The 12,311-nt window shown below is 53.8% G+C and overlaps 2 protein-coding genes across 2 annotated transcripts in view; one reads left to right on the top strand and one right to left on the bottom strand.

The window, feature by feature from the left end:
* Positions 1–3,171: 3,171 nt before the first annotated feature.
* Positions 3,172–6,650, bottom strand: LOC138847769 (glutamic acid-rich protein-like). The gene is made up of 2 exons (XM_070067506.1): positions 6,300–6,650; positions 3,172–3,918 (listed from the first exon to the last, which is right to left on the bottom strand). Exon 2 carries the CDS (start codon positions 3,666–3,668, stop codon positions 3,297–3,299), a length of 372 nt encoding a protein of 123 aa, XP_069923607.1. The 5' UTR covers positions 3,669–3,918; positions 6,300–6,650; the 3' UTR covers positions 3,172–3,296.
* The window catches only part of ARHGEF18 (Rho/Rac guanine nucleotide exchange factor 18), an 89,181-nt gene continuing 82,685 nt past the window's right edge, over positions 5,816–12,311 (top strand). Inside the window, exon 1 of the mRNA XM_070067505.1 lies at positions 5,816–6,819. Coding sequence (XP_069923606.1) covers positions 6,456–6,819 — 364 coding nt within the window. The 5' untranslated portion in view covers positions 5,816–6,455. The remainder of the gene's footprint in view (positions 6,820–12,311) is intronic.

Consider the following 12,311-nt stretch of genomic DNA (forward strand, 5'->3'; position numbering starts at 1 on the left):
ATTGGATCAGCGCGGTGCGCCGGACACAGCGCGCCAGCTGCGACGGCCATTGGAAGGTGAACCAACGACAAAGGAAGACCTTTCTCTCTGTCTCTCTCTCTCACTGTCCACTCTGCCTGTCAAAAAAAAATTTATAAAATTGTTTTAGTTTGTATGTAAAATATTATAAGCTTACACCGATGGGTTTCGTACATAAGGTCTTTTCATTCTTGGCTCCTGGGCTCGTGGTTTAAAACGATATTGTAAAAGTCGCTCTGTAAATTCCCAATACCATCACTTGCCTTTTCACATTGCAACTTTAGCCCACCTCGAAATTTTGCTTTGCTTTTTTTTCCCACACACTGAACTATTTTTGCTCTACCATGTCTCTGTCAAATACAGGCGAAGGAATGGTGGACCCAAGGACCACCTGAGTTGTACAGCCCACTATTTTCCAGGCCTGCCCGACTGGTTTTTTCCGTTTTGCTTGCTGTGGTCCTATGGGAAAGCTCTGCCCTCTAGTGGCCATCTCGAGGATAGCAATAAAGGGCGGAAGTAAGTGATTTTTTGTTTAAGCTTTCTTGTATTTAATTTTAGTTGGCAAACAGCATTTTTACTTACTTGTGAGGAACAGCATCATATTCTGGCACACACATACAGCATGTAACAATCAAATCAGGGCCCTTAACATTTCCATCTCAAATATTCTCATTTCTGTATGTTACAAAATTTTTTCTGATTATTTGGAAATGTATAGTTAATTGTTGTTGTACACTATTGTTTTATGAAAAAGGAAGGAATAACTTTTTAAATATTTATTTATTTATTTATTTATTTATTTTGACGGGCAGAGTGGACAGTGAGAGAGAGACAGAAAGAAAGGTTTTCCTTTTGCCGTTGGTTCACCCTCCAATGACCACTGCAGCTGGCGTGCTGTGGCCGGTGCACCGCGATGATCCGAAGCCAAGAGCCAGGTGCTTCTCCCGGTCTCCCATGGGGTGCAGGGCCCAAGCACCTGGGCCATCCTCCACTGCCCTCCTGAGCCACAGCAGAGAGCTGGCCTGGAAGAGGAGCAACCGGGACAGAATCCGGCGCCCCGACCGGGACTAGAACCCAGTGTGCCAGCGCCGCAGGCGGAGGATTAGCCTAGTGAGCCACGGCACTGGCCATATTTATTTATTTCAAAGGCAGAGTTACAGAAAGAGAGGGAGACACAGAGACAGAGAGAGATTTTCTATCCACTGGTTCACTCCCCAAATGGTTATAATTGAAGCTGGGTTGATCCAAAGCTAGGAGCCAGGAGCTTCATCTGGGTCTCCCAAGTGGGTGCAGGGGCCCACAAACTTGGGTCATTCTCTGCTGCTTTCCCAGGTACATCAGCAGGGAGCTGGATCCAAAGTGGAGCAGCCAGGACTTGAACCAGCTATAGTGGATGACGGCACCACAGGCAGCAGCTTCACCCATTGCACCACAACGCCAGCCCCAGGCTTAAATCACTTAAAGCTAAAAGCAGGACTAGTTCCCAGGCCCTTGCTTGTACCACTCCCCAGGGGTATAAACCCATGAAGCTGAGAGCAAGGACTCAAGTGGACACACAGACACCATGTTCTTAGCAGGATGGCTCACAACAGCCAAAAGGTAAAAGCAGCCCAACTCTCCACTGATAGACGAACCAGTCATACATGCCACCCACATATGTACAATGGAATATTAGTCAGCCACAACAAGGAAGGGAGTACTGGCACCTGCTACAACGTGGAGGGACTCCGGGGACACGGTGCTCAGTGGGAGACACAGACATGGAAGGACACACCCTGCAGGACCCCACTCCTAACAGGACCCTGGAGTGCTCAGAGCCACAGAGACAGGATGCGGAGTGGGGGTGGGGGTGCCGAGGCTGGGGAGGGACAGAGCTTCAGTCTGGTCAGAGGAGAAGGCTCTGGAGGCAGACAGAAGTGAGGGCTGCTCAGCCCCGGGAGCGCGCTCACTACCGCTGAGCCGTGCACCTGACAGGGGTTAAATGGTGCGTTTAATGCTTCGTGGATTTCACCACCAATGCAAGCAGGAAGTAGCCAAGAGGGCTGAGGGCCCTCCCTGGAGGTGGGACGGGGCAGGTGAAAGGGCAAAGGGCAAGAGGAGAGCCAGACTGCACAGCTGAGGGGCCGTCAGCCGTGGGGGGGGGGGGGGCTGCGTGCACAGCACTCTGTTCTCCTCCAGCACGGCTCCAGCCATGCTTGCCTCCTGTCTGTCAGCTGTCCGGAGCTCAGTCCTACCTCCTTGCTTCTGCCCGGGCACCTCCTGCCACCCAGAATGCTTCTCCTCCAATCCAGGGCTCAGCACCCCGCTCTCATTCCCCTGGCCGCCCCAACCTTCCTGCCCTACCCAGTCTCATTGTTCACTTCCTGTCTTCATGGACTTCCTCCGGGGTGTGCTTCCTGCACTGCACCGTGAACTCCTTCCGGGGCTGGAAGTGGGTAGGGAGGTCACATCTCTCTTGTTGCCTGTGTGATCTCACACCCATGACAGTGCCCTGTATACAGTAGGCACCCCATAAGCAAATGTGGCATTCAACTTACCGACTATAGCATCTGTGCTGTGGTGTCTGCCTGAGTCCCCTGCCTTGAGCCTGTTTCGGGGAGGGGGTGGGGTTGTGCCTCATGTGCCTCCCTGGGGACAAGTGTGGAAGTCTGGGTCAGTGAACGCTTCATTTTCTATTTCTTTATTTAGAAGGCAGAGAGACAGAGACAGACAGGAAGACATCCTCCACCAGCTGGTTCACTCCCCAATGACCACAACAGCCAAGGCAGGGTGAGCGCAAAGCCAGGAGCCCAGATTCAACCTGGGTCTCCCATGTGGGTGACAGGGACTCAAATACTCAAGCCTTCACTGCTGCCTCCCAGGGTCTGCATTAGCAGGGAGCTGCATCAGCAGCAGAGTCTGGACTTGAACCCAGGCACTTTGATAAGGGATATGGGCATCCAGAGAGCCAGGTGCCTGCCCTAATGATAGTTGTATTGAGGGGTTTGAGGGAGCCCCAGGAGGGGAATGCAGGGTCTCCATGGGTTCCCACAGCTGCCCAGTATTTGCCACATGTGTGTGTTTAAGTCTCTTGTGTGGGGCTGGCACTGTGGCATAGCAGGTTAAGCCACCACTCGCGACACTGGCATTCCATGCTGGAAGCCAGGTTCAAGTCCTGGCTGCTCCACTTCCGATCCAGCTCCCTGCTGATGGACCTGGGAAAGCAGCAGAGGATGGCTCAAGTGCTTGGACCCCTACACCCATGTGGGAGACCCGGATGGAGTTCCTGGCTCCTGGCTTCAGCTTGACTTAGTCCTGGACATTTGGCCATCTGGGGAGTAAACTAGCAGATGGAAGATCTCTCTCTCTCTCTCTTCTCTCTTCTTCTTCTTCTTCTTCTTCTTCTTCTTCTTCTTCTTCTTCTTCTTCTCCTTCTCCTTCTCCTTCTCCTTCTCCTTCTCCTTCTCCTTCTCCTTCTCCTTCTCCTTCTCCTTCTCCTTCTCCTTCTCCTTCTTCTTCTTCTTCTTCTTCTTCTTCTTCTTCTTCTTCATCTTTATTGTAAAAAGGCTCAACATGGCTTTGTTTGCACCTCTGCAAGCAGCCACAGGGCGTGCATCTCCGTGTCCCTTCCGTGCGGCCACGTGGAGGTGTGCGCTCATGCAGGAACTCATGCTGTGGTTGTGTCTCCTCGGGGCCCCTGTCTAAAGCTGTGCCTCAAGCTTCATGTTTCTAGGGGTCATGGTCCCACGGTGTTCCAGCATGTGCATCTGTGTGCAGTGGGACTCAACGGCGAGTGTCCACTGTGTGCAGTGGGAGCAGCGAGTGTCCACTGAGCAGTTCTCAGGTGCCGGTGCCCATGGCACAGACGCTCTCCCTGGGGCGGGTGTTCAGTCATCGAGACACTGCTTAGGATGCCCACAACTTGAGAGAGAGAGAGAGAGAGAGAGAGAGAGAGAGGGAGAGAGAGAGAGATCTTCCATCTGCTGGTTCACTCCCCAAACGGCCACAATGACTGGAACTGGGCCAGGCTGAAGTCAAGAGCCAGGAGCTCCATCCAGGTCTCCCATGTGGGTGCAGAGACCCAACACCTAGGCCATCTTCCACTGCTTTCCCAGGTGCATTGGCAGGGAACTGGATCGGAAGTGGAGCAGCCAGAACTTGGTGTTCCATATATAGGAAGCCAACATTACAGGCAGCAGCTTAACCCACTACAGGACAACATGACTTTCCATCCAGCTCCCTGCTAATTGCCCCCTGGGAGGCAGCAGGGATGGCCCAAGTCCTTGGGTCCCTGCCACCTACATGGGAGATCTGCATGTAGTTACTGGCTCCTGGTTTTGGCCTGGCCAGGCCCCGGCCATTGTTGGTATTTGAGGAGTGAACCAGCAGATGGGAGATCTCTCTTGTCTGTTTCTCTGCCTTTCATATAAAATGGAAATAAATGGGGGGAAAAATGTTAAATGCTGTTACCTCTGGGTTTTAGTGAAATTGATCAATAAAATAAATACACTTCATGCCAATTTCCTGCTGCCAGTGTGATGTCACTGCACACAGAGGTGGGGCAAGGCGTGTATGCTTCCAGCACTGCCTTGGCGTAAGGAATCTCAGCTCCCAGGAGGAAAACATGAGACAACACCTAGGAAGTAGTGGGCATTTTTATTGTGGTAAAAGAAATGACATAACATTTACTACTGTGACCGTTTTCAAGTTCCTTGGCGGGCTCTCTCTCCCTCATCTCTCAAGTATCTTTTTAAAAAGATTTATTTATTTATTTAGATGGCAGAGTTACAGAGAGGCAGAGGCAGAGAGAGAGAGAGAGAGAGAGAGAGGCCTTCCATCTGCTGGCTCACTCCTCAGAAGGCTGCAACAGCTGGAGCTGCGCTGATCCACAGCCAGGAGCCAGGAGCTTCTTCCGGGTCTCCCACGTGGGTGCAGGGGCCCAAGCACTTGGGCCACCTTGCACTGCTTTCCCAGGCCATAGCAGAGAGCTGGATTGGAAGTAGAGCAGCCGGGGCTCCAACTGGCACCCATATGGGATGCTGGCACTGCAGGTGGTAGCTTTATTGCCTACGTCACAGCACTGGCCCATCAAGTTTTATATATATATAATATATTGTGTATATATATTAATTATATATAATGTATTTATTTTGAAAGAGTTATAGAGAAAGAGGGAGAGAGATCTTCCATCTGCTGGTTCACTTCCCAGATGGCCAAAATGGCCAGCACTAGGCCAGGCTGAAGCCAGGAGCCAGAAGCTTCATCCGGGTCTCCCATATGGGTGGAGCACCCAATGGGTGTCTCTGGACACCCATATCCCTTATCAAGCACTTGAGCCATTTTCTGCTGCTTTCCCAGGCCACCAGCAGGGAGCTGGATTGGAAGAGGAGCAGCTGGGACATGAGCCCAAGCCCCATACGGGATGCTAGCATTGCTGTCAACAGCTTTACCTGCTGCACCACAATGCCAGACCCAGATTAATCATTAAAAAGAAAAAAAGCCATATCAGGGCCGGATATGGTGGTACAGTGAGGTAAGCCACCACTTGCAACACCAGAATCCCACATTGCCATGCTGGTTGGAGTCCTGCTACTCCACTGCTGATCTAGCTTCCTGCTGATGCACCCGGAAGGCAGTGGAGGATGGCCCAAGTGCTTGGGCCCCTGGCACCTGTGTGGAAGACCAGGCTGGAATTCCAGACCCCCAGTTTCAGCCTGGCCCAGCCCCAGCCGCTGAGGCCAATTGGGTCATGAACCAGCGGATGGAAGACCTCTCTCTCTCTGTCTCATCTCTCTAATTAATTAATCATGTTTTTTTTCTTTTTTTTAAGCCACATCTGAGCATTTCCTCCCAACCCACACTCAGTGAGTTGCTCTCAAGCAGCTGAGCCCCTTACGTGGGAAGACAGAAATCAGCGTGAGAGTGAGGCCTGAGGAAGGCAAAGCCCCCTGTGGAAGGAGGTGCAGCAACCTGGGGCGCAGCCAAAGCCTACACGGCCAAGTCCTGCACGTGCCATGGCAACTAAGCAGGTGAGCCCAGCTTCCCCACCAAGGAAGGCACCCAGAGGAATCCGCTACATCATCTGAGAACACCGGGGAATTCCACTTGCTCCACACTCAGCAGAGCCTTTGTCCCAGAGAAGTGGCCGAGGGGACCAGAAGTGGCAGGAAGATCTGGGCCCCATTCCCTTACAAGCCCTGGTCTGGATACAGAGTACGTTCCCAGCTCCCACTCCCTGTGCTGAGCCATCAGCCTGGCCCCACGGGTGAATCCTCTCCACCAAACCTTGCAGCCTTGCTTACCCCAGCCTGAGCATGGACTGCAGTCTCATCTCAGATCCATCTGGAGAGGCGCCGGGCCCCGTTACACTTCGCAGCCTTGCTAACCGCTCCTGTCCGTCTTGCACCAGGTACTGCCCATCTGAGAGGCCATGGGCAGTGTGAACACACACCTGCCCCATGCTCCCTGTGTGCACTCACGGGCCAGCCAGTGCAAACTCACATGCGCGTTCCCTGCACCCATGGCTTCCACAGGAAGCTGTCCTCACCCCCACCCCCGGCTCCCCGCCCCACTGCCTCAGCACACCTGCAGGCCCAGACACCAGGGAGGGGTGGGGGGACAGCTCTTTCCGCCCTCTGTGCGCCTCCCGGGGCCTGCATGGTGGCACAGGCCGGCGGGCGGTTGAGGAAGAGGAAGCTGGGGGAAGAGCTGGGTCACCCTGTGGTTACGCCACGCTCTGGCCGGCCATTGCGCCCCTGAAACCACGGCCGTGCGGCCTGGGGGCTGCAGGATTCCCCAGCACGGAGATCCAGGCTCCATCTGGTGAGTCACCAAACTGGGTGTGAAGGGACACAGAGACTGGGGGACCAGGGGCAGCAGATGGACTGACGGGGCACAGCGACTGTCCACCCTGCCATCAGCCTGCTCTGTGGTCACGAGAGGTCACCCAGGGGCTGGGGTCTGTGAAAAGCCGAGTGACAGAAATCTTCCATCGGCTGGTTTTTTGTTGTTGTTGTTGTTGTTGTTGTTGTTGTTTTGACAAGCAGAGTGGACAGTGAGAGAGAGACAGAGAGAAAGGTCTTCCTTTTGTCGTTGGTTCAGCCTCCAATGGCCGCCGCGGCCGGCGCGCTGCGGCCAGCGCACCGCGCTGATCCGATGGCAGGAGCCAGGTGCTTCTCTTGGTCTCCCATGGGGTGCAGGGCCCAAGCACTTGGGCCATCCTCCACTGCACTCCCTGGCCACAGCAGAGAGCTGGCCTGGAAGAGGGGCTACCGGGACAGAATCCGGCGCCCCGACCGGGACTAGAACCCGGTGTGCCGGCGCCGCTAGGCGGAGGATTAGCCTAGTGAGCCGCGGCACCGGCGGTTTGCTCTTTAAATGCCTGCAACAGCCAGAGCTGGGTCAGGCTGAGGCAGGAGCCAGGGGCTCAGTGTGGGTGTCCCTTGTGAGTGGAGGGGGGCCCAAGCACTTGAGCCATCACCCGCTGCCCCCCAAGTGTGCTGTAGCAGGGAGCTGGCCTCAGCAGCCAGAGCTGGGACTTGAACCCAAGCCTCTTGATGTGGGACAAAGGCAGCCCGAGCACTCTGTGCCAATGCCACCGCCCACCCTTCCCTTCTTAAAGTGCTGACTTGGGAGGGTCTCCCACTCCCAGCCCTTCCTAAAGGGGATGCTGGGGGGTGGGGGTGGGAGATCCAGCTTGCACACTAAAGCTGCTATGGCTGATGGGAAAAGGCTCCCCCTCATTCTTGGACGAACCCCTCCCCCCACTGCTGCCATGGGAGGACCCAACCCCCTCCCCTGGGGGGGGAACGCCCACACCCAGCTGCTGGCCTAGGGGTGGGGCGAGGAGGGGAGGGGGCTGTGGTTTGTGTGAGGCACACCCGTGTCGGCAGCTTCCTGCCAGCCCAGTGTCATGTGTTCCTTACACGAGCTCCAGAGGCTCCGGGGTCTGAGAGGGCGGCCCCAGAGCCAGGAGGGGGAGAGTTTGGAGCACAGGTGGTCAGAATCAAGCAGGGCAGAGCAGGGGAGTGGGCTGGGGATGGGCTCCGAAGGCAGGGTAGCCAGGGAGGTCGAGGGGTCATCCCTGCCATCACCACCGCCTTGCACTGTGAGTGCCTCTGGGAGGGCTTCCTAGCAGAGGTGAGCTCTGTGACTTCTTCAGTCTCAGCAGCAAACACCTGGGAGTGTGTGGTAGGGTCTCCCCCAGCCCGTGACACTGCAACATGTGTGCCTGGGCTCAGTACCGTGTTAGTGTGATGTTGTTGTGTGGGACAGATGTGGGTATCAGTCCCGGCTCGCTCGCCCCCGCGTGGCTGTGGGCAGAGACTTTGCTTTCCTCAAAGAGTCGTCTGGAGACCTCGTACCTGAGCCCTTAGCGCAGGGCTGGGCACAAAAGAGGAGCTGGGAACAGCCCCTCCCGACCCCGTCCCTGTCTGAGGCTTGCTTCTGAAGCAGTCCCCTCCCACACACCAGCCTGTGGTTCTGAGTGACCAAAGACGGATGCGTGATAGATCCCGATCTTCCTGGGTTCTGTGTGTTTGAGAGACAGAGACACAGAAGCATAGAGCTCCCATCTGCTGGTTCACTCCCCACATGCCCACTGTGGCCAGAGCAGGGCTCTGATCCAACCCAGGAGCCCAGAACTCAGTCCAGATCTCCCAGGTGGGTGGCAGGGACCCAAGCACTTGCGCCTTCATTGCTGCCTTGCGGGTCTGCATCGGCAGGAAGCAGGAGCCGGAGCCGGAGCTGGAGCAGGGAATTGAACCTGGGCTCCCTGATTTGGGACCCAGGTGTCTTAACTGAATCTTAATGGCTGCACCAAATACACACCCAGCTCCCAGTGTTTGGGGAAGTACTGTAGCCTCGCCTCAGCCACTGTTTTGGCTTTTTGTGGGTTCAGCTACCCGTGACCAGCCGCAGTCTGAAAACATTATATACTATGAAAAAGTGTGTGTGTGTGTGTGTGAGAGAGAGAGAGAGAGAGAAAGAGAGAGAAAGACAGAGAGACAGAGAGACAGAGAGAGACAGAGACAGAGAGAGAGACAGAGACAGAGAAGAGAGGGAAACTTCACATAACTTCTATTACAGTTAACTGTTACAATTGTTTCTTTTAGCTATTGTTGCTAACTCCCTACTGTGCCTAATTTAAAAATTAACCTTTTATAATAGAAAAAGAATAGTATGTACAGGAACCCAACCCTTAGGCCATCATTGTTGCCTCCCAGGAAGCTGGAATGAGGAGCTGGAGCCAGGGACAGAACCCGGGCACTCTGAGAGGGGACGCAGGCTCCCTCCGGTGTGTGCCTGTGAGGGGAAGACGTGGGGGTCATCTGTTTATGCCGTGAGAGCTAGAGTCACGAGCAAGGACCAGAGGGAGTCGGTAGGGCCAGTGGAGGGGGCAAGAAGTGGCCAAGGACACTGTGGGGACACAGAGCTGAAAGGCAGGCAGCAGCAGGAAGATGGGTCCTGCCAGGGAGAGATGCTGGGAAGGACCGAGGAGGAGCCCATGGTACCAGGAAGGGGATGCTGGAAGGCCCCCAGGAGTGGACCCCAGAGGGAGATCCGAGAGGAGCAGGCTAGGGGTCACGCATAGAGCCAGGCTAGAGATGGCTCCTGAGGGCAGAGCAGAGACAAGGTGGGCCAGGAGGTGAGGAGGGGGCATCCTGGGCCCTCTTGCCTGCGAGGCAAAGCAAGGTGGATCCGGGCCACATATGGAGGGGGTCCTGAAGGAACAGAGCCAGGAACTTTTCTTTTTTAAAGATTTTATGTATTTATTTATTTGAGAGGCCAAGTTGTAGAGAGAGGAAGAGACAGAAGGTCTTCCATATGCTGGGTCACTCTCCAAATGGCCACAACAGCTGGAGTTGGGCCAGGCTGAAGCCTGGAGCCAGGAACTTCTCCTGGGTCTCCCATATGGGTGGCAGGGTCCCAAGCACTTGGACTATCTTCCACTGCTTTCCCAGGCACATTATCAGGGAGCTGGATGAGAAGAGGAGCAGCCAGTGTCCATATGGGTTGCTGGCGCCGCAGGCAGAGGCTTAGCCTAGTATACCACAGCACCGGCTCCCAGAAATTTTTATTTTCAACTTAATATATTGTGTAGTTTAAAAAAATATTTATTGATTGATTTGAAAGGCAGAGTTACAGAGAGGAAGTGGGGGGGGGGTCTTTCATTTGCTGGTTCACTCCCCAGATGGCTGCAATGGCCAAAGCTGACCCAATATGAAGTCAGGAGCCAGGATCTTCTTCCTGGTCTCCTATGCAGGTGCAGGGGCCCAAGCACTTGGGTCACCTTCTACTGCTTTCCCAGGCCATAGCAGAGAGCTGGATTGGAAGTGGAGCAGCCAGGACTTGAACTGGCACCCATAAGGAATGCTGGCACTACAGGCAGTGGCTTTACCCACTATGCCACAGCGCCAGCCCCATTTATGTATTATTTTTGAGATTATATTTTTAAATTTATATCATAGCCAAAGTCTTAGTGCTCCACTGAATAATGAGTTCAGCAAATAAAAAGCAGTGAGAACACAGCCCAGCAGGGCAATCATCAGATGAAAAATGTTTAACCTTGTTCATGCACATGTTAACATACTCACAGAGTCATTAAACTGCAGGGTATGCTCCCCCGCCAATGGTGTTTAGCAAGGATTAAAACAGAGCCTGACAAGCACACGTCTGCACCCAGCACTTCCTCTTTTGCTTGTCTGCAGCTGCAGAGTTTTCACATGCAAGAGTGAAGACGCAAGGCCTGGCATCTGCCACCAGGGGCAGCAAACAGCACAGGCCTGTGCGGGCTCTCACACATAGCACACACAGCACATGCACACACACCATACATGCCACACTACATAGGGAGCACATGCACACCACACACATCATACATACCAGACTGCACACAGAGCACACAGCATACAGACACCATAGCACACACATCATACACGCCACACTACACACAGAGCACACACACTTTTCACACACATCACAGTACACAACCATATATACCACACTATACACAGAGCACACATATCACACACATAGCACAGCACACATACCACACATGCCACGCTACACAGAGAGCATGCACATACCAGATACATCATACACACATCACAGCACACCACACATGCCATGTTGCACACAGAGCACACAGCACACACATGCCACATGCATCATACATCACAATACACACTATACATGCCACAATATATACAGAGCACACACATGCCAGTACATCATACACCCCACATACCATACACACATTACACACCATACACACCACGGCACAGCATACACATTTACACATAGCACATACAGTACACTCATACATCCTACATACTACACATACCATACTACACCATACATACATCATATGCATACCATATACACAGCACATCCCATGCCATACCCCACATATAGCACCCACAGGCCCCAGCACACACATGAGCTACACATACCACACTACACTGTGCACACAAATCAAACACACCACACGCATGCTATATACTTGGACATACACATCATACATACCCCAGACACAGCACACATACCATACACATAGCACATGGACATCACACACACATGTCATATACATACCACAGCACACAGGTGGACACACACAAAGATGAAGACACAAGCATGTAGACTCACAGAAACCCAGACACAGACATCACAACTCCAAGATTCCAGAAAAAGGTGTTGCTTGTGGATCCAACCCCATGAATAACAGACAGAGGGAGAGACAGAGAGATCTTCCATCCACTGGTTCACTCCCCAGATGGCTGCAACAGCCAAAACTGGGCCGATCTGAAGCCAGGAGCTTGTTCTGGGTCTCCCATGTGGGTGCAGGGGCCCAAGGACTCGGGCCATCTTCCACTGCTTTCCCAGGCCATAGCAGAGAGCTGGATCAGAAAAGGAGCAGTTAGGACAGGAACGGGCACTCAGGTGGGATGCTGGCACGGCGGGAGGAGGCTTATTAGTCTACTATACCACAGTGCCGGCCCCACAGAGATTCTCAGATAGCTGGCCTCAGACATGCCAACACTCACAAGTCACACTCAAACACACACTCAGACACCCCAAAACACACTCTTCACCCTGACACAGCCTGCACTGTCACACACACACATGGATGATGACACCCACACATGGATGATGGTGCACACAGTGATGACACACGCCAACGATCGCGTGCCCGCACACACAGGCGCGCGCACACAAACTCCCCTCAACTCCCTGGTTGCTTTATTTTCCCTGGGAACGTCCGATCCAGCCAGGGCAGGGGCAGCCTTAGGACCTGGTTATGGCCTCCCCCGAGC

Source organism: Oryctolagus cuniculus (genome assembly GCF_964237555.1).
Source record: "Oryctolagus cuniculus chromosome 16 unlocalized genomic scaffold, mOryCun1.1 SUPER_16_unloc_1, whole genome shotgun sequence".
NCBI classification, from domain to species: domain Eukaryota; kingdom Metazoa; phylum Chordata; class Mammalia; order Lagomorpha; family Leporidae; genus Oryctolagus; species Oryctolagus cuniculus.